Source organism: Schistocerca serialis, chromosome 3 (assembly GCF_023864345.2).
Source record: "Schistocerca serialis cubense isolate TAMUIC-IGC-003099 chromosome 3, iqSchSeri2.2, whole genome shotgun sequence".
Classification (NCBI taxonomy): domain Eukaryota; kingdom Metazoa; phylum Arthropoda; class Insecta; order Orthoptera; family Acrididae; genus Schistocerca; species Schistocerca serialis.
Window position 1 is genome coordinate 709,593,069 of NC_064640.1, and position 23,377 is coordinate 709,616,445.

At 40.5% G+C, this 23,377-nt stretch overlaps 1 protein-coding gene across 1 annotated transcript in view; it reads left to right on the forward strand.

Annotated features, from left to right (window-relative positions):
- LOC126470578 (WASH complex subunit 4) overlaps window positions 1-23,377 on the forward strand; it is a 197,992-nt gene that overhangs the window by 35,049 nt on the left and 139,566 nt on the right. Inside the window, exons 4-6 of the mRNA XM_050098531.1 lie at window positions 1,066-1,256; window positions 4,083-4,307; window positions 15,888-16,133. Coding sequence (XP_049954488.1) covers window positions 1,066-1,256; window positions 4,083-4,307; window positions 15,888-16,133 — 662 coding nt within the window. The remainder of the gene's footprint in view (window positions 1-1,065; window positions 1,257-4,082; window positions 4,308-15,887; window positions 16,134-23,377) is intronic.

Consider the following 23,377-nt stretch of genomic DNA (forward strand, 5'->3'; position numbering starts at 1 on the left):
TATTTCCTCACCCACCATACATTCCTGATATGAGCATACCAGACTTTAATATGTTCCCCAAACTGAAGGAACAAGAGTGTACGTCTTTACTGTCTCCCTTGTTTCTTAGGGTGTAAACTAGATGGTGCTGCCACCCTGCCAGATAATCAGCTTGCTTTTTTGGGTAATATTACTGCAAGAGTTCAAAGTTATGATGCAGAGGTATCAGGGTACAGGTGATATTAGAGCACTGGAGCAGATGAGATATTCAGACCACGGAGTTCTTAATCTGCTCTGGTTCCATGAATACACTACAAACCAACCACTACTAGTGCATCCAAAACACGCTCCTTCACCTACAGCATCTAGGTAGGATGATGCTTTTGCCGGCCGGGGTGGCCGAGCGGTTCTAGGCGCTACAGTCGGGAACCGCGTGACCGCTACGGTCGCAGGTTCGAATCCTGCCTCGGGCATGGATGTGTGTGATGTCCTTAGGTTAGTTAGGTTTAAGTAGTTCTAAGTTCTAGAAGACTGTTGACCTCAGCAGTTAAGTCCCATAGTGCTCAGGGCCATTTGAACCATTTTGATGATGCTTTTTTGCTGGATTCCCAGGTGTAGAGGAACATGTCCACACTGGACACAGTTCCCTGCCACATAGATTTCTCCTCTGGTGAGAGGACCCACCAGCGTGTGGTGCTTGTGGTTTATCCCTGTTGGCATGCCGCATTTCAGTCAGTATGTTATTTGCTGACAAAAGGGCGGTACCACAATTACATATGGACTTGAGCTCTATTGTAGGTGACTATGATACATACAAGTGTAGTGTAAATTACAACATTCTGTGAGATTTCAAGTCTGTTCATTAAGTTACTATCACTGACTTCAACTGGGATCAGAGTGGCTGGGCATCTCCCCTTACTTTTTACACACACACACACACACACACACACACACACACACACACACACACACTATTTCATTATTATATTCTGTTCAATCAACTCACTGTGACACTTTATTATTTTAGACTTTGATGTGAAATGAAGACCATTCACAACTGAAATGTTTTCTCAACCTCTTTTGCAGTTGAAGAAGGGACAAAGAATGAAGCTGCACAGTTGATGATTAGCCGTCTTTTACCCGATCTACAAAGTTTATCATGCTTTTTGAAACGTTGTGAGCAAGTTGAAGTAAATATTATACAGCAAATTGCAGCACTGTATCCAACTACAAAGGATGTGCCTCAGGTTATAAATGCAACAGACATCCACTTTCAGGTAGAGTACATAGAAAAATATATTAATTTATAGGGATTTAAGAAGGAAAGAAAAATTATTGCAGACTGAAGTAAAAGAACAAAAGTTGTCTGCCTAGTCTGTCTTATAGGTTATGAGCCTAGGTATGGTGGATAGCTTTTCTGTTATAACAGAAAAACATATGTATATTAGATGTACAAAAACTTCAAATTGCACATTTTAATATTCTGTGCTATCCTAAATATTTTACAGGTTTGCCTTTCATCAGGAATGTGAAGTGATATTCCCTCTGAAATAAACTGCTGTGCTGTTATAAAATTTTAATGGACATTACAGTTAAGAAATGGAAAAATAAAATCATTTTTGAAGATTGTAGTAGTTGACAGTACAGATTTTTTTATTTGTGCATGGTCTGTACTAATGCGAAATGTCCTATAGGTTTCATATTGTACAATACTAATAGTCCCTGTACAAGACTACATCTTCAGTTAGTTTCTCAAAGATTAGAGAAAGATCCAGTTTTCAATCCAAATAATGTAAAAACTTCATTTTAAATTTTACGCTTCACGTGAAATGTTGTCAGATATGCAGATTTCAAATTCAGATCATATATAGTTTTGTATAAATCACAAGAAGTCTTAAATGAAGCTAAAGTTAATCTTACTAATTGCACATATGTGAATATATCTCAGTTTATTAAAATGAATGAATTTTGATAAGCCATTGTCCTGTTGTGTATGCAGAAAGAATAATGTACAGTAATGTCAGTAGGAAGTATTACTGAGAACTGACTTACTGTAATAGGCATGAAGTTTATGTGCATTTGATGCATGCTACATTGTTACGGTGAGAAAATACTTCTTCAGCATTTGCAAAGGAGATGATGTTTGCAATGATAAATATAAAATTGTTCAGTGCTACAATCTTTTTAATGTAATGACAATTAAATGGTATTTTTGGAAATATTGAAAAATTTTAATATAAATTTGTTTTTTATTCGTGTTTCTTAGTTTCCGAAATTGTGACAGTATGTCTGGAATTCAAATTCCAATTCATCTGTGTGGCTTTAGGTTTTTTGTGATCTGTGTAGATTATTCACAGTGCATTTCCTTCCACATAATATAAAACATAGATATCACTCCATTTATAACATCTCCACTGTCAGTGCCTCATTAAAACAGAAATACATAACACATTAATTGAAATAAGTTTTAGGGTATTATTCCAGGACTGAACAACTTAAGGTTTCATCATGTGGGGTATTGTATTTTTCTCATAAAGCATATATTTTTGTGTTTTAAAGAACAATTCTTCTACAAAAAAAATTATAAAATTTATGTACTAGAATAAAATTCATACTGTAAATGGAAACTCGTATCCTTAAAGAATTATGAATGCGGGATATATAGTATTAGGTGGCTAGTTTTCTTGTCTGGCAGGTCTATGGAACATTCTTCATGTTTTCTGGTGTCCAGGGTGATGTCAGCAGCAGAAATGGAACACAGAAGAATTTACATATAGTAACTGTCACTTTTGGGTTTCTAGCAAAGACTGGCTCATGGGAATGTTACACTGACTTCACTGAAATCATTATTTCAGAAAAGACACTGCAGCATTTTAAAAGTGCACCATTAAACAAAAAGAAATAATTGCAGTTTTGTTCATTAATGCTGTACTGGCATTAAATTTCTTCATAAAACACAATGTGAAAGAAAAAGTATCTTACAAGGCATTAAAAATTCGGAATTGTTTCCTTCTTTATATTTATAAGAGCATTTAAATGCAAATTCTAGTAATGCTTGGGCTTGTTGCAGAATGTGCCTAAAATAATTCTGATTTTTGTTAACAGTAATTGTTATTACAATTTAATTTGTACTACTGATATTTATCATTTTGCCAGTAGTACAGTAAATAAATTATTTGTAGATATGAATACTAGAGTTCGGACTACAGAGAAATTTTTCATGGCCTCGTCCATTTGTCAAAAAGAGAAGTGAAAGATAGTACTTTCAGTATTTACTAATAGTCTCTAGTTACTGATGCAATTACAGATGAATCTAGTACCTTTTGACAGGCTGTAATTGTTTTACATTATCTCAAAATAATGAATGTTGTATATCTGTCTTTCGACTTCAAGCAAAGTGTTAAACTTTTTATGCTCAAGACATAGTAGACTGAAAGAAAGAATGATTTTGGCATGATTTCAGATCAATGCTGCTTGTTTCCTTTCCCTTTTTGCCTCATATAAGGATGAAGGGATGAGAGCTATACCCATATCTTTGTATTTTGGAGGCAACACTCATACTGAATGAGTTGTGAAGCATGTCAGGGTAGGTGAATCAGCAGGAAGGTATTCTTAAATACCAGTGCTATCTACGCTCATGATTTGGTCAGGCAGGTAGTTTTTAATGTCAAGGCGTACATTATGATATACACACTTTGAAATGAAATATTTATTTAATAAAAGGAGCAATTTTGTTGCCACTTTCCTGTAGTAAGCATGTGGAGAAATAGATTTACATATAAATTCAGAAGTTACTTGATACAAAAAGAGGTGTGTGTGTGTGTGTGTGTGTGTGTGTGTGTGTGTGTGTGTGTGTGTGTGTGTGTGTGTGTGTGTGTGGTTGGGGGGGGGGGGGGGGGGGTTGCATGTGTGTGTCTTCTGAAGTCTTTGAAGTAAAGAGGTGTGTGTGTGTGTGTGTGTGTGTGTGTGTGTGTGTGTGTGTGTGTGTGTGTGTGTGGTCGGGGGGGGGGGGGTTGCATGTGTGCGTCTTCTGAAGTCTTTGAAGAACTTCATTCATAAGTACACTTAAATGACAGACACTCAAATCATTATTTATCTTTCAGGATGTTTTTGAGCATTTAGGAGATCTCCTTTTGATTTTGGTGACTCTGGATGAGATTATAAGCACCCAGAGTACTTTACATAATCATTGGAGCCTGTTCAAACGCACGATCAAATCTGTGCACCATGATCCAACAAAATTTGGTGTTCCTCCAGAAAAACTCAAGACCTTTGAGAAAATGTTGTGTGAACTGGAAAACCAATTACTCACAGGAAAAATATTTCAGGTAACAGCAGCATACAATATTAAAATGTTTGTGATGTTAACTAGTACAAAGCTAGCCCACATAATAATAGCATTTATTTTCGTACATTGAGTAGTTGTTTAGCAGTGACTTCTACCACTCCTTATGCCAAAAATTTCGGAGGGGCATTTCACAGGTGCATATTTTTGCGTAACATTACATTCATTGGAGACATTCATAAGACAGAGGAACACTTATTTATCAAATAAGATTTTGTCTTTAGAACAGAAAAAACAGTCTTAGTTGCACATGATAGTTTTATTTAAACTTCACATGTGACATGTTTTACCTCTTCTTGACATCAGCAGACAATCTGGGGAAATTACAAACTGGTATCAGTTATAAATTGCTATTAAAGGCAATAATAAATGAATAAATTAAGACTAGCAAGAGGAAGACATTCACAGACATTCACAGGGCCACATTTGTGTTTCAGGGGTTGGTGAGGGACATAAATTCAACTCATAAAATATTGCACCACAACTCAGTTTACTGATAAAAATTCTTGCTAATCATAATTGAGGCATTGTAATTGAGAGTTTCATAGAAATGGGAAGTAACAGCCAGATAGCCACTGTCAATACTTCATTACATCGCCTAGAAGCAACACGAAAAAAGGTAATGAGAGTTGGAAAAAGAAAGCTGCTAAAGCATGGAAGAGGTACCTAACTTACACAGATAGGTATGTTCAGTGAGCAGAGAAAACTAAGGAGTTCAAAATATATAACCGTATAATGGCTAGGCTAATACATCTTTGGAAAATTAAAGGGCATTAATAAGCGTAAAGAAACAGCTAAAATGTTCACTAAAAGTATGAAGCAATGAAGCCAGAAGCAATGCTAAACTGGCAAACTAACTGTAATGATGATAACTTACATATGAAGAAACTGCCCCTTGAACACAAATATGGTCTGTTCACAATACTGTGAGTACATGCTGTTGTGCCAAAAACTAGACTGCCAAGCAAGTGTCAACGCCCTGTGGAGCTGTAGCAAGAAAAGGCCCTCAAGGTGGTGTGCTAAAACATAACTGATGGCTAAGGCTTAAACATAATAATTAATAAGCATACAGGTAGCAACCCAATTTAAAGATACACATCATTATATCCAAAAATGTTTAATGCTTCAAAAAGACCTGATCATTTATCAAACACAGAGATTTGAAATAGATATGCTTAGAAATTTCAAACTCTTTCAATAAATTCAATTTCTTTCATTTGTTGGCCACATGAAGGATTTTAAGGTTTAGATTTGGGGTCAATGGCCAGAAGATTGGAGGTGCTGGGCAAAGGGGGAAAATTTTTTCACCTGGCCCTTTTCACCCACACCCCCACCCCCCACCCCTCCCCCACCGGGAGATGCTTGCTAAACCTAACAGGAAAAGATCTCCCTGTTTGACTGATATACTTGGTGGAACATTCTGTACACCTAATTTTTTAGACACCTGACTTACGAGAATAAATTCATGATAGGTTACTCATTATGGGGGAAAATGTATTGCATGGGAGAGCTCTTTGAAAAAACGAGTTTAACATTAATATACTGAAATAGCTTAGCCAAGTTGTAGAAAAATGGCCCAAGAAACGGAATAGCCACACGTGCTTTTGCGCACTGCAGATGTAAGTGAAGAATTATTAGTGGAGACTACGGCATTTTTTTGTTCTTTGTATAAACAGTCCATCAGCGAAGGGCTGTAACCTTTTTTACATGCTACAAAGTTCAGATTGTCTAACTATTTATTGATTCAACTGTCAGAGGGAGGGAGTTCGCACATTTGTGTTATACCAGCTCTAAAATATGTGCCAAAGTATGACTGACTTGAGTTGATGTTTTGAATGTAAAGTTGGAGACTCAACATTCCCCTTGTGTCATAAACAGATTTGAGACAGTGGTTGGCAGGAAATACAATATTCTTGTTTGAAATAATCCAGTGCAAAAACTTTTCTTACTTACATACCCTCTTTTTCATAAATTTGAAAACCCTCATTGTTTTTGTTGAATACAAGAAATTAATGAAATTGTAAAAGGTTTATCAACCTGAAATGCCACAGAGGATAATTGGCCCATAGAAAGGTACAGTAAGTGTTAAATATGATGCACCTATCACTGAATGCCTTTTAAGACAAATTTATTGCAATGAGCCCCAGGGGTAAAACTGCCTTATGAAATATTTATTCCTGTTCCAGCAGAAGGATGTATCATACAGTATGACCCGGCATTTATGTTCCCAGTATTAATGTTTTCTTGTTGTTTATAACATTTTTTGTCAATCCCTTCAAATTCTCTGTGTTTAGAATGCTAGTTCTCACCTGCTTTTGCATTATCATAGTTACAAATTTCTCACCATAACACTTAATGAAACAGAGTTAATGGAGAGAAACAAAAACAATACAAAAATGTGTGAGTTGTAACGAAATTCGTAAGGCATTAGCTTTTATGTAGTGTTGACAAACATTCCACTTTGTCTCTCTAGTTTTGAATCAACAGAAGTTGTTAAAAGTTGGAACAGTTCATGCTGCTAGTGCTTGTCTCCTAGCACTGTCTTTTTAGTAGTTATGTTATCAAATGAAGTGTTGTATTTGGCTAAAACTCCAGAATTAGTCCAAATGGGGCGAAAAGTTGGTTGTGATAAACAAGAGCTATGGTAGCATTTCTTCCAGATAATAAACAATGTTTGAACTGTCACAGATCTTGTGGCTCTTGCAAGAAAAGTATGAACTACAAGGGAATTTTTGGCACATTATATTGTATTTTTGTATTTAAAAAAAAAGAAAGGCAATAACTTTTAGCTGCAGGGAGATACAACCGTGATTCAAAATTTTTAAGGCTTTCATGGACACTTGTTGACAAACTGCCTGTTGGCTTCTGTCTCAGGGTCTTCAGCCAATGTTTGTCTGATGATTTTCCTGACATTTCACCAGCACGAGTGACTGTTGTTGTTGAAGCGTCACCCCACTCTTAATGCCCATTGCTGGAGCTGGACTGGAGCCAAGCTCACGGCTGCAGACTATATGTATCTGGTGCGCCAACATTCAAGGACTTCTCTGCAGTCATTTCTGGTGCAATTCTCCTCTTACTCGTTTGCTGCAGCATGAGAATCCAGGCTCCGTTAACCTTGAGGCTTTCTTCTTTCTAGTTGAAGCTATTTTTGTGTTTGTATATTTCTATAGCTTCTCTGAACAAGTGGGTGTTATAGCTCTTCTCTACAGCCAGAACTTCCGTGCCAGTGAATTTTACTGTGTGGTCGGCCACACACAGTGCATGCTTTGCCATGGCCTATTTATCCACCTGCCTCAACCTGGAATGTCGCTTATGTTCTGTGATCCTGGAGTTCATTAATCATCCAGTCATTCCAACATAAACTTTTCCCCATGCGCATGGTGTGCAGTATATTCCTGACATTGTACGTGTGTCCCTTTTCACCTTTGCCAATCTGAGACACTCTTAGATTTTCTTTGTCAGTCAGTAAATAGGCTTCACACTGTATTTGCCTGATATATGGCCAATTCTATCCATCACTCTGGGAATGTATGACAGAAAGACCATACCCAGAATTCCTTTCTCCATAATGTCACTTCATTGAGGGTTTGACTGTTACATTTCTAATATAACTTGGGAGTACCCATTGCCCCTCAGAGTACTTTCCAGGTGTTGCATTTCCCGTCTGAGGTGCTGTGGCTCACATATTCATCTTGCTCGCGTTACGAGCATATTAATTGTGCCTCTTTTCTGGCTTGGGTGGTGATTTGACAGTTTGTGCAGGTATTGGTCTTTGTGTGTCGGTTTTCGTTACAAGCTCCATCCCAGGTTTTCACCATCCCTTGTGACCAGCTAATCTAGAAATGGTAGCTGTTTGTCCTTTTCTGCTTCCATGGTAAATTTTACATTGGCATGGAGGCTGTTCTATAGTCTTAGGAAGTCACCGAGCTGTTCCTCACCATGTCTCCACACAAGGAACATATCATCGAAGCATCTGTACCACACCTTAGGTATACAAGGTGCCAAGTCCACTGCCTGTGCTTTGAACTGTTCCAATAAGAATTTGGCCACCACTAGACTAAGAGGACTATCCATGGCAACACCTTCCAGGTGTTCGCAGAAGTTATCATTCCACCTGAAATAGCTCGTAGTGAAATATGCACGAAAGAGCTTCATGATGTCTTGCGGGAAAATGGCACCAATGTGCTCTAGAGTGTCACTTTTGTAAACAAAGAAACAACATTAAACCTAACCAGAATGTCATATGGTGTAAGTTCTAGTTTCTTAAGCTTCTCAGTGAAATGTCCTGAGTCCTTTATATATGTGTCAGTCTTCCCCATTTGTGGTTGGAGCAGAGAGGCCAAGTGTTTTGGCAGTTCATACATTGGTGAGCCAGAAGCGCTAACAGTCAGTCATGTTATGGATCTTTGGTAATCCATACAGGCAAGGTGAAAGGGCTTCTGTATTGTGCAGGTTCCTGTGTATATCAACTGGCTGAGAAGATGCTTGATTAATAGATTCATATTTTATGTAATATGCTGTGTTGGATCTGCACTTAGTTTTTGGTATGTCATTGGATCTAATAGGTCCTGAATCTACTGCTCATAATCTTTGATCTTCGTTATGATGGTTGCATTTCCCTTACCAGCATGCAGTACCAATATACTTTTTTTGGTGTTAAGACTCTTTATCCCTTCTACCTCACCTTTTTTCAGGTTGCAAGCTGGTGGTTTTGCTCAGGACATTAGCATGGCTGCTTCAGTGGGTATTTCCTCTGCTGCTTTACAAGGAAGGGTGGTCCAAATGGCCACTTCAGTATTAGTAATGAAGTCCTTCATAGGTATATTTATCAGGGTGATAGCGAAATTCCCTCAGTTTTGAAGGACAGACTCTTCCTCTTTAGTCAGTTGTCATTCAGTGAGGTTGACCACTGTGCGTGACATGTCAGGAATTGCCTTGTTAATCTACTCCTGGCTTCTTGCAAACTTTTTCTTGTGTCACACATTGCAGCACTTAAGTTTGTTCTGCATGGTCCTGTGAGTAATGCTGTCGATCTTGTCCCAGTCATCTCAGTGCATTCTGATAGTTAGTTGATAGAAAATGTCCAAAAGTTCGTCATTCATTCTTGCTAAGTATCTCCATGTTGTGTGAATTTTCTCATGAAGGAAATCTTATTCCATTCTGTTGTACATTCGACTTGCTTGGGTGGTGGTGAATAGGCGCTTACATTTCAAGAACTTCGATGTAGCACCTTCATCCTGGCACCACGACAGAAAGGTGAGAGGGGACATCATTTGTGCTTCCTTCTTCTGTCATTAGTCAAGGTGTTGGTACAATCTGCAAATCTGCTCCCCATAGAGGCATAATACAAAATTGTTAACTCTTTCTTGGCCACTTTTTGACAAGAATGGATGAGGAACTTTTGGACATTTTCTATCAAATTACAAGCAGAATGCATCGAGATGACTGGGACGAGATCAACAGCATCACTCACAGGAGCATGCAGAATGAACTTGAGTGCTGCATTGAGTGACAGAAGAAAAAGTTTGCAAGACGCCGGAAGCAGATCAACAAAGCAATCCCCAACATGTCACGCACAGTGGTCAACCTGTCCAATCACAACTGACCGAAGAAGAAGAATCTGTCCTTCAAAAAGGAGGGAATTTCACTATCATAATTAGAACTATACCTATGGAGGATGTCATTGCTAACTATTAGGACCCTTCCTTGTGAAACAGCAGAGGAAACACACACTGAAACAGCCAGGAAACTGTGCCGAGCAAAATCATCAGCTTGCAACATGAAGAAGGAAGTGGTACAAGCTATCAAGAGTCATAACTCCGACAAGAGTATACTGGAACTGCCTGACGATGAGGGAAATGCAACCATCCTAGTGAAGACCAAAGATTACGAGCAGAAGATTCGGGATTTATTAGATCCGACGACGTACCGAAAAATAAGTGCAGATTCAATGCAGCTTGTCACACGGAATATGAATCTGTTAATCAAGGCATCTTCTCTGCCGACTGATATGCAGAGGAGCTTCCATGACACACAAGTCTTAATATCTTGCCTGTGTGGATTACCAAAGATTATAAGAGCAATGTTCCACTAAGAACAATGGTTAGCGCTTCTGGCTCACCGACGTATAAACTGCCAGAACACTTGGCCTCTCTGCTCCAGCCGCATGTGGGGAAGACTGATACATACTTAAAGAACTCGGGAAATTTCATGCAGAAGCTGAAGAAAATAGAACTTGCACCAAACAACATCCTGCTCAACTTTGATGTTGTTTCTTTGTTTACGATTTTGCCACAAAGCAACTCTCTGGTGCACACAGGTTCCATTTTCCTGCAAGACATCACCAAGCTCTTTCATGCATGTCTCACTAACAAGCTATTTTATATGGAATGACAACTTCTACAAACAGCTGGAAGGTGTTGCCGTAGGTAGTCCTCTTAGTCCAGTGGTGGCCAACTTCTTCATGGAACATTTCAAAGCACAAGCACTGGACTTGACAGCTTGCAAACCTAAGGTGTGATACAGATATGTCAATGATACCTTCCTAAGGCAATTGAACAGCATTGACGCCAACATAAAATTTATCATGGAGTTAGAAAAGGACAAACAGCTACCATTTCTAGATATGTTGGTCACAAGGGATGGTGAAAACCTGGCACACAGCATGTAATGAAAACTGTTCTCTCTCTCTCTCTCTCTCTCTCTCTCTCTCTCTCTCTCTCTCTCTCTCTCTCTCTCTCTCTCTCTCTCTCTCTCTCACACACACACACACACACACACACACACACACACACACACACCAGTACCTGCACAAACCGTAAAATCACCACCCAAGCCAGAAAAGAGGCATGATTAATACACTCGTAACATGAGCAAGACAAATATGTGAGCCACAGCACCTCTGACACGAAATGTAACACCTGGAATGTGTTCTGAGGAGCAATGGGTTCTCCACAAGTTATATTAGCAGTATAACATAGTCAAACACTAGGCGAAGTGACACATCAGAAAAAGAAATGTTGGGTACAGCCTGTCTGCCATACATTCCCAAAGTGATGGAAAGAATCGGATGTATATTGGGCAAAAACAGCATGAAGTCTATTTACAAACTGACAAAGAAAATGTGTGTCTCAGATCAGCAAAGGAGAAAAGGGACCCATCTGCAATATAGTGCATAACATGCATGTGTGGAGAAGTTTATATTGGAGTGACTGGATGAGCAATCAACACAAAGATCACAGAACATAAATGACATTGCAGGCTGGGGCAGGTGGAGAAATCGGCCATGAAGCGACATTGCAGCTTGAGGTAGGTCGAGAAATCAGCCGTGGCAGAGCACACATTGTGTGTGGCCGACCACATAGAAAAATTCACTGACACGGAAGTTCTGGCTGTAGAGAAGAGCTATCACAACCAGTTGTTCAGAGAAGTTATAGAAGTACACAAACATGAGAATAGCTTCAACTAGGAAGAAGAAAACCTTGAAGTAAACAGATCCTGGATTCCAGTGCTGCAACAAACAATTGTTGCAAGTAGCAAGAGGAGGACTACATTGGAAATGACCTTGTAGAAGTCGTTGAATGTTGGTGTGACAGGTACATATAGTCTGTGGCTGCCAGCTTGACTCCAGTTCACCACCAGCAATAGAGGGTGAAGTTTTGACAATGCCAGCCAACAGGCAGTTCGTCACCATCATAATTTGTCACATATGTTCAGCACTTCTTTGAGCATATGTCCCAATATCTGAGGTGTCAGTTATGATGATACCTGTTGTTAAGGATACCTTGATCAATGTGCTTGCCAGTGAGCTACATAGCAGCAAGTGCTAGCTTGTGAGCCTTAACTTGTAGAACTTTGTAGTTTCCTGCCTTTTCCAGCAGGTGTGGCATTGTCAGGTTGGGTCAACAGTGTGAGTTAGTAGCGAATGTGGGAGAGCAGTAGTGGAGCAGAGTAAGTCGAGTGAACATGTAATAGACGAGTTTTGAGCCAGAAATGCGCACAGGTGAATACAAAGTGTGTAGAAGTGCATTGAGAGAAATATTTACTTGGAATAAGAATGTTGACTCATTTGTGGCTTTTTGGAGTGCATTATCTTTAAAATTTGTCAGTATAATCAAAGGAATGAGTGTGAAACAGGTAAGCATGTTTTCCATTGTTTGAAGATGAATAAATTAAGTTAAAAGACATCATCTTTTATTTCAAAGGAACCTCATCCTTTTATATGATTAATTTGATATTAAATAACTGCAGTTGCAAGTATAGTTAGGCACTAGTTTAATGTTTTTGTGCGATCATGGCTGAAAAAAGTCTGTCACTGTATAGTCAGATAATAAACTTTTAGGATTATTGTCAGATCTCTTAAAATTGTGGGGCAAGAGCTTACACCTGGCAGCACAGCTAAAACTGAACTGCACATTCTGCTCTATATCATGTCTGACAGAAATATATTTGATGAGACTGGTGCTTATCTATATCCATTTAACTTCTTGATGACAGTTGTAGAACAAAATCTGTCACTGGATTCACCATATTACATAAACAGTCAGCATCATCCATTGCCATATGTTATCCTGTATTTGCCATATTTTTCTAAAATTTTCATTTTTAATGTATGATGTAGCGAGTTTTATAATTTGAAATTAAATATGCTTCCTGTCTACAGTTTGAGATATATAATGTCCTAGTCTTGTAATCATTTTCAAAATAGCTAAATTTTTGATAGAGGCATCAAAACTTTAGAACCTATTTATGAACTAGAAAAGAAGATAGATAAAAATTCAACAGAAGAAATGGAAATGAGTATAATTCTTCATATTATGTCAAAAGATATAAGCTTTTAACGTGTTCATGAAATGTGAAATTTCTATATGTGCTTGAAAATTCATCCCTCCACCCCGTTTACATTTTCCTGCAGTTAACATCATTTTCTTAAATTCCCCTGAAAAGTGTAAAAAGGATTTTACTGCATTTATGGTATAGTAATTTTAGTGTCCCTGGCATTCACTTATGTTCTACATTCTAACAGAAATGCAGCTTGAAGTTAGATCACTTAACTGCTATTTTAGTTATAAATAGATGAATTCAACACTTCTTTTATGATTTTGTGTAACATGAAATTTTGTTCCAAAATTGATAACTGGCTCATTAATTGTTTGATTTCCTTTCCTGATTAGCCACTCACACTTCTGTGTTTTAGTGATTTGTTAAGTTAATGAATGTAAAACCAAATTCTGTTTCTTGTAGAACGCCAAAAACTTAGGTTCTGTTTACTTGATTGTGAACTTAAGCTGGATGAGGCGAAGTGAAATTTTCAAGAAAAATTTTAACAGTGGAAACATATTAGCCATTTGAACATTCATTGCATATAATCAAGGGACCAATAACCACATTGATTGACACTGCACAGGGAGTGTCACTGCTCACACACTTGTGCGAGTATAATGTGTGCTCCATCCTTTCTTTTGTATAAATTGCACACACTGGAGTAACTCCAAACAATGGAGGGTAAACTGTCAGATTTGAAGACCACCTTCTGAGTCACATGTGGCCCAGTTACCACAGACAACATACAGACTTTAAAACAAGCATGCTATGTAGGGTGTGGCTAACTTGTTTAAATTGACACCAATTGCCTTGTGTACAAGATAGATGATCAGTACAGATATGTGGACCTGGAATTTGAGATGATCTGATTGTGTTTGTGAGCATTTCACTAGGTCTTGCGATGAAATAATTGAAATGAGGCTGGACGCATCAACTGCAAGGCCATTGAAGATTGCATTTTAACATCCATTATGTTATTACAGCTTTGCAATGCAGTTTTAGTCGTCAAACACTGTTTCCAGCTGGGACACGTACCTGCTTCTCACTTTCAGTGACAGACATTGGTCGAGGAGGTGTAGTGAAAAGACATTTGACCTGCATTCAGGGCAGTGGCAGTTCAAATACCCATAATGTCATCCAGATATTGGTTTTGTGCTGTTTTTCTAAATGAGTTAAGGCAAATGTTGGGCTGTTTCCTTTGAAAAGGACGTAGCCTTTTTTTCCCTGATCCAAGCATGTGTTGTGTCACTATAGTGGTATGCGCATAAGAAAGCAGTTGGTGGGGCAGTGTGCTGTGGCAGTGAACCAGCTGTGCCAGGCAGTGTCATTATTCTTCCATGTCTGTATGTAGAATTTGCTTTGGAGTGTGCATAGAATATTTAATGTTGATTTTGTGGTAGTTGGAAGTATGGTCTAGGCACTCATGCACTGTAGTGTTCATTATGGGTGGCATAAAGCAAACACAGCAAGTATTACGTTAAGAAGTGACAGCAGTTTCTCTGAGGATTTAAATTGTTTTAGGGAGACTTAGAAGCAGAAAGAGTGGTCCAGTGTGGGATGTGGCCAGTTACAGAGGTAGACAATGGCTGGAGCTTGTGACATGGGATGAAGACATAAAGCACACTTGTGATGCAGCAAAGTATTTTCTTCATCAGGTTGCCCTCCATGGGTTGGGTGCATGCAACAACTGTGGTTATATTGGGCTAGATAGAGCAGCAATCAGTCATGGAATTAAGTTGCTTTAATATGACATTTATAGTAACAACGCAGATCAGGTTTCGACCTGTTTCAGTTCATTATCAATGCAGTGCGGAATTGTAGCAGTTGTTCGTGTTCAAGTGAATGCTTACACAGTTCAACCACGGGCAATAAACCAATGGATAATGATTAAATTAGAGAGCATGTAAAATGTGGACAAGCAATAGCTAGAAAAATATTTATGAAAAAGAGAAATTTATTAACATCAAATATAAATTGAAATGTTAGGAATTTATTTCTGAAGGTATATGTCTGGAATATAGCCTTGTACAGAAGCGAAATGTGGACAGTCAGCGTATCAGACAAGAAGAGAATAGAAGCTCTTGAAATGTGGTGCTCCAGAAGAATCACAAATAGTAGATGAGTAGATCAAAATAACTTATGAGGAGGTACTGAATCAAATTGGGGAAAAAGAAAATTTTGTGGCCTAACTTGACTAAAGGAAAGGAACCATAGATAGGGTGTATCCTGATGCAACAAGGAATCATCATTTTCTTACGGTGAAGTGTGAGGGTAAAAATTATGGGAGGAGGACCAAGGCTTGAGTACAGTAAGCAGGGTTAAGTATAATAAAGTTGCAGTAGTTGTACAGAGATGAAGAGGCTTGCACAGAATAGATTAGCATGGAGAGCTGTATCAAACAAGGCTTCAGACTGAAGATCACCAGTAGTTTTCCAAAGGAAAGTAGAAATGTTGCTTTTGTGGAAAATGTGTACTAAGCCCTGCATGAAATAATGAATACCCACGAAGAAGAATGAAAATTCAAAAACTAGTTTGTAATGCTCGTTTTTTAATATTACTATTGTGTGCCTTCTGTTGTTCAACATGTCGTTTATACAGCGGATGGTTGTGTGTTCGCATACTACTGTTTAAATATCAAGAAAAGTTTTTAAATTTTGTGTACACTAATGAATCTCTCTGTTCAATTGTATTTATCTATGATATTTCATATTTTTATTAATAAGTGTTGCTGTCTTTACAGAGAGCAGTGGAACAGGCATTTGATGACAGAAAACCATCAATAAGTAAGAACACAGCACTAGCTGAAGAATTTGATGCATATCTCCGTAGTACTTCAGCTGAATTGGAAGCGAGGCAGACAGAAAAACTAGATTCAGAGTCAGCATTACTCTGGGTGAAAACAAGTGCATTGTATGTTCTTAATTTTCATTTATTTGGATCACTGGATAAGAAGGTCTTCAAGCAACTGTGGGACTTCTCAAAAAAGGTAAAAAAGTGATCCTGTCTTTGTTTATTGTGCCATTAGATGACCAGTGTTATTTTACATTCACTTTAAAAATGCATTTCTTCTTGCAGATCCTTCCATTGAGTATTCCTAATGTGTACTTTTTTATTTCATTGTGTTTTAAACTATTTATTTTGTCCCATCATAAAAAGGGAAAACAATGAAAATAATTTTCTTGATCAAATCCAAGGTTAGGATATTGACAGCGATCAGCCATGGTAATGGCTGAGGTGATAAAAGTCATGGGATAGTGATATGCACGTATACAGATGGCGGTAGTATCGCATATATAAGGTATTAAAGGGAAGTGCGTGGGCAGAGATGTCATTTGCACTCAGGTGATCTATGTGAAAAGGTTTCTGACGCGATTATGGCCGCATGACGTGAATTAACAGACTTTAAATGTGGAATGGTAGTTGGAGCTACGCACATGGGACATTCCATTTCAGAAATCATTAGGGAATTCAATATTTCGAGGTCTACAGTGTGAAGAATGCACCAAGAATACCACACTTCAGGCATTACCTCTCAGCACGGACAATGCAATGGTCTTCAGTTAACGACCAAGAGCAGCAGCATTTGTGTAGAGTTGTCAGTGCTAACAGACAAGCAACACTGCATGTAATAACCACAGAAATTAGTGTTCGACATACATCGAACATATCCTTTTAAGACAGTGTGGCAAAATTTAGTATTAATGGACTATAACAGCAGATGACCGATGCGAGTGCCTTTGTTAAGAGCACGACATTCCCTGAAGCACCTCTCCTGGCATCATGACCATGTGGGTTGGATCCTGGACAACTGGAAAACAGTGATCCATTTAAATGAGTTCAGATTTCAGTTGGTAAGAGCTGATGGTAGAGTTCACGCGTGGCGCAGACCCCATGAAGCCATATACTCGAGTTGTCAACAAGGCACTGTGCAAGCTGGTGGTGGCTCCATAGTGGAGTGGGCTGTGTTTACATGGAACTGATCATTAACTAGAAATGGTTATGTTCAGCTACTTGGAGAGCTTTTGCAGCTATTCATGGACTTCACGTTCCCGACCAACAATGAAATTTTTATGGATGACAATGTGCCACATCACCTGGCCACAGTTGTTTGTGATTGGTTTGAAGAACATTCTGGACAATCTGAGCAAATGATTTGGCCACCCACATTGAGTGATATGAATCCCATCAAACATTTATGGGACATAATCGAGAGATCAGTTTGTGCACAAAATCATGCACTTTAAACACTTTTGTAATTACTTTTGTAATTATGGACAGCTATAGAGGCAGCATGGCACAATATTTTTGCAGGGGACATCCAGTGACTTGAGTCCATATTGCACTGAGTTGCTACACTATGCTATTATAAAGGAGGTCCAACATGATATAATATAAAATGTCATACAAATTGGTTTCTTGGCTTAGGGGACTGAACATATCAGTTATTAGCTAGTGTTTTAAACACTTCTTTAAAGTTGACAAATTTACTGAGAAAGTTGGTTCAATAATTTAGGCACTGAATTCATATTCAGGTGGAACAAGGTTAAATACTAATCTGACCATCCTGTTGTATATTTTCCATTGTTTCCCTATATTACTTGAGGCAAATGCATAAGTGGTTTCTAAAAGAGGTCATGGTCAATTTCCTTCCCATCTTTTCCCAACTATGAAGTGTGTTCCACGTCACATGAAGTCAATGGATTTTAAACTCTGTCCTTTATACGTACATAGGCTTCCATAGCCAAAGATAATTTGAACAAAATATTATTGAATATTATGCAGTGTAAGTTTGGAACACTAGATACAACTATAAAACAGGCATTTCAAGAGTGGTCATCTTCACTGCACCTAAACTGAAAGTTTCTGCGGCTGGTCTTTCCTATATACTGTCCTATTTTGATTGCCAAACAGCAACTAATATCACTATTTATGAGTGCCATTCGACTGTTCACAATGAAGATGCCTTTTGAGTAGGGGTAGTTGTTCAGAAGGGTATAGCCTGTGCTACTCCTGCAGGCTATTGTCAAACAGTAGCAAATCAGCAGCTTGTACCGAGAGACAGCATTTTCATGCAGAAATACATTGATGCTGCACAATAGTTTTCTCAGGAACACCTGTTTATGCTGCTGGCTGATGAATACACTTGGTGTATTGGACTGGGATCACTGATAATGAGATTGTCGACAACTTTTACTTGCTACAGAACAAACTTAACATAAGATAATCAAAATGTTGTTCCAGCAAAGACAGCATTATTATTATTATTATTATTATTATTATTATTGGGGGGGGGGGGGGGAGGGGGGGGGAGGGGGGGGGAGGATTCTGGTGAATAGTAAAGTGACATTAAAATGTATCAATATATCATCTCACTTCAGTTTAACAGTTTCATTGCTCTTAGAATATTCACAAATAGTACTTAATTTCGGATGAGGCGATTGCAGTGAACCACTTGGGCACTCAGCAATGTAGCCAGATGTTTTGACAGTGCCAGTGCCTGTTATCCCTAGTGATACACTCTTCTTATGTACCTTTGGTGGGCCATATAGACAAGGTGGCTTTGGTGCCTGTGGCTTCAACCATTTCATGATATCTCACACTGTAACCAAAAGTAACTGTAGTGTTACATCACTATCATCTAGTTGAGATCGGGTTTTCTGCCAGTGGTCCAAGCCTTCCCCACACAATATTTTTACTCCATAACTCAATGACTTCATCAGGTGTTCTATGAGAATGGCTGCCTGGCTGCATATTTATGCCTGGACTGTGCATGGAGTTCCGTTTGCCATCTATTCCGGATTGGGTGTCCCTACTTCGGTCCACACCTGCACACCTGCAAGGTGCACTTCCCCACTTCTCCAGGTGTTCCCCATTCTGTCCACACTCACTTTGGTCATCTCCCGTAGTGGTGACCGCTGCCTGGTGCTGTGTATGTGGTCTGATCCTGTCTTTTCCCTCAGAGCCGTAGAAAACACGGAAGGTCATTTTTCGCAAGCTACCCTTCAGATTGGACCATGAGTACCTCAGAGAGCGGCTCGAGCAAATGGACTTCCCCATTCACACTATGTCATGCAGGAAGGCGCCCAGGGACAACTCTGACATGCCACTCATCCTGATCATCCTTGACAACAGTGCAGCGAATAGGAAGATTTTCCAGGTCTTCCACATGGCAGATGTCGGAATGACTGTGGAGGAACTCCACAGAAGAAGAGGGCCACCACAGTGCTTCAACTGTCAGAGCTTGGATGATGTTACCAAGTTCTGCCAGATGCTCCCACACTGTGTTAAGTGTATGGGGGATCACCTTAGTAGCAACTGCAAAATCCCAAAGACTGACTTGCCAACATGCTACAATTGCAAGGAGAAGCACATTAAGAACAGTCTGCCCCAGGAGATTGACATACAGTAGGAGCAGCTTGTGCCAGCCATAACAGGCATGCATGGCAGTGGACTGAAAGCAGAACACCCTGTGCCAGCCAGGGCAGGATGAGTGGGCTGTCAGAGAGTGCACCCAGTCCATGATTCCACCTCTTCATGGCCTGATGATAGAGCTCAACTGACAGCTGCACACCCAGAGAAACCAGCCATGAATATTGAAGCTGCAGAACTCAGGGTGGTGATGGCAGAAATTGCGAAGCTTCTGCAGCTGATCACATCTGCATTTCAGGTGTCTGTCCAGGCCATCACCACACCTGCATCCTCTGCACCCAAACATGGCCCATACACCAATGACGAGGGAGAGTTCTGGCAGTTCCTGCAAGAAGAGGCAGTGAATGTCTGCCTCGTCAGTGAAACCTTCCTAAGCACTGGTGTTAACATGCGAGCAACAAACTTCCGCTGCTACCACATAGCTAGAGGAATGACAGGCGGAAGGATGGCAGTATATATCTGTGGCACTATCAAATACAGTTGCGGGAAATGGTAACTTTTGAAACCAGTATCGCAGTTGTCAGCAAATCGGAGGGCCAAGTGGCATTCATTGCTGCATATCGACAGCTGGGATGCATCCAGCAACCCAATGACTTCAGTGTGCTGCTGGCATTGCATGGAAACCTTGTCATTTGTGGTGATTTGAACGCCAAATACCCAGATTGGAACTCCCGAGTGACCACCACCAGCTAAAGACGGCGGTTCAGAGTAGCCACTGACAGTGATGTGTGACCCCCACACACTATCCAAAATGTGACCGTCCTAAACATCACCATCATAAAGGGGACAACCCACAATACTTTTGTGACCAAACGCTGTTCTCTCTTCTGGGATCACCTGCCAGTGGTCTTCAACGTGGACACAGATGGGGTCGCGCCACCATAGAGCTGGAGCCCTACATGACATTGACTGGAACACTTCAGACTGCACCTGACTGAAACAGTCGCCTCTATGTCTGAACCTGACACTGAAGGCATGGAAGCAACAACCACAGCTTTCACATGTTGTACATGGGACACAGCTGATGCAGCCACACCACACGGACCACTGAAGCCTATGGATAGCTCTCACCAGCTTCCTCCAGACATCCTGCAGACCATCAGTGAGAAAAATGGACTGTCCCATGAATGGCAGGTCAGGAGACAACCTATCACAAAAAGTCTGCTGAAGAGATTTCACTGCACAATCTCAGCTGCTGTCGCAAATTACCACAGTTGAGTCTAGGCTGGCAAGATTGCTACTCTCAGGATCAGCGATGGCAGTGCATGAAAAATGACCAAGCTGTTCCTGAGACGAAACCAGCACACCCCACTGCTGCATGCAGGTCATGACATCATCTTGGAGTTGGAAATCAAAGCCAGCATGCTAGCCAATGCATTTGCAGCTAACTTTACGACAGTGGAAGATGTTATTGATGGAAACCACATTCACTCAGTGAAGTACCTGCTTCTGGTATTTGTGGCAAACGTATACCAAGGGAAAGTCCAACATTAATTCACAAATCTGCAGCTCAAGAAGGCTGAGGACAGCAACAAAATGGGCAATGTCTTGCTGAAACAGTTGCTACCAGAAGCTTTCCCATTCTGATTGCAATATTCCGCTCCATCCTTAGGACCTGCGTTTACCCCACTGTGTGGAGACATACTGAGGTGGTGGCCATTCCTAAGGCTGGAAAAGACCTCAGGCTGACAGAAAACTATCGGCTTGTCAGCCGGCTGCCAGCACTCTCAAAAAACTTAGAGAGGCTTACATGAAGTGGCTGCAGTGTCACATCAGGAAAGAAGGCTTGCTTCCTCACATGCAGTTTGGTTTCCATGAGGCTTACTCAATGCATCACCAGCTACTTTAACTGATGGAACAGCCGATGGTACTCGTGGAACATTGGGAGTACGTTGGGGTCGTACTACTTGACACCTTCAAGGCTTTTGACAGTGCGTGGCACGATGGCCTCCCGTACAAGCTGCTTGACAATGTAGTACCTGCATTACATGCCTGCCTGCCCCCGGTGTACCTGTGTGGGCTTACTTTCCATGTGCATTTGGACGGCAGCACACCAACAGTGCACACCATCAGATCGGGAATATCACAGGGGTCCATCCTAGGCTCTCGTCTGTTGTAACCTCTTGTGACTGTGACCGGAACAGTCACGGGGTGGCTGAGAAAGCGCGGCGGGACCAAACGGAGAGCGGCCTGCGAACAAACGAACGAATGGAAAGGACGGACATGAAACAATGACGGACGATGGAGAGAGACCTTACGACGACAACACGCAAGAAGCGACGGAGTGACAGAGACAACCAAATGAATCCAAGACATCCATGAGTAATGAAAACAAAGAACAAACAACACACTGTCTGTTGAGGCGATGTGTCGAGAGTCACGTAATGATTAGACTTGCTGGTTGAGCGAGAGGCAGGCGCTTAAATACTCTATCGGGGACACTGCTATTGGCCGCGGGAACCACATGTTCCACTGTGGTGCCCTCATACTAAATGTGGGCCAGGATACACGTACTGCCACAGCTTACGGCGTGATGGTGCAGAAACCTCTAGGGGTCTTGGACGTCCAAGACGTGTGGCGGGGATTCAAATTCCGTGGCGTGCGGTACCAGACCTTCTGTACTCCGTCTTCACAGCAGACATCCTGAAGACACAGGGGGTGCACCTGGTACTCTGTGCAGATGATACTGCACTATTTGTGCAAAGTATGAAAGCACAGGTTATGTGCAGTCACCTAAAATTGGCCTGCAATGTGCTGGATGCCTGGGCCACTAAGTGCGGCTCAAATTTAACTTAGCCAAGAGCCAGGCTGTGATGTGTGGTTAATGGAAGGCAGATATCTGTCACCTTGAACAAAAAAAAAAACGGCTGACTCAGAAGATGTGTGTCAAAGAGGTGAATGATAAAGCTTTAGGCATGATGCGCCTGTTGTACCCCTTATAGAACCCCACAACAACAGTTCCTTAGCACTGCTGAATCACACTGTACCCAACTACTATCAGGCCAGTGCTTGTGTGTGTGACCATGGTTTGGGGAAATGCTGCAGACAGTACAGAACGAGGCTCTCAGCCTGGCGCTGTTCCTGTATGGAGACTTCAGTACCAGAGAGATTCACTAATTAGCCATAATTCTGTTGCTAAAAGCACAATTCTGGAAAACTGCAGCAAGATTCTATGAGCCAGTGCGGGATTCGGATAATCAACTCTTCAGGAGCCTAGAAAACCAGGTGCACTGGCAACTGAACATGAGATGGCCGGATCTGCTGTGTGAGGATCCATACCACACAGCACGCGAGAGGAGAAACAACTAATGTGAAGTGAGAAGTCAGTCCACAAACTGATGTACACCACATCAACCCAAGATATGAACAGCAGAATTTCTGTTTAACCTACGATTCCCCAAAGCAAGAAAGCTTCGAGAAGTGACAGGGTGCCAGGCAGCCAGTCGCAGGGAATGCCTAATGAAGACGTTGAGTTACGGGGTCAAAATATCATGTTGGAAAGATATGTATCACCAGCAGAACACTCGATCTCAATAAGATGACAATGAACCACCAGGAAAGTATAATAGACTGTTATTTCACTACATAATAATGATGTGTTTTCTTCATAATGGGAACTACTATGAGGAAGTTGATGGGATTACAATGGGCTCCCTTTTGTCACCTGTCGTGGTGAACTTCTGCATGGAGAAATTTGAAAAAATCCCTCTAAAGACTGTGCCATGCCAACCAAAGCATTTTTGCAGCTGTCTGGATGATATGTTTATGCCATAGTGACTTCTCTGTAGTATACAGAGAAGT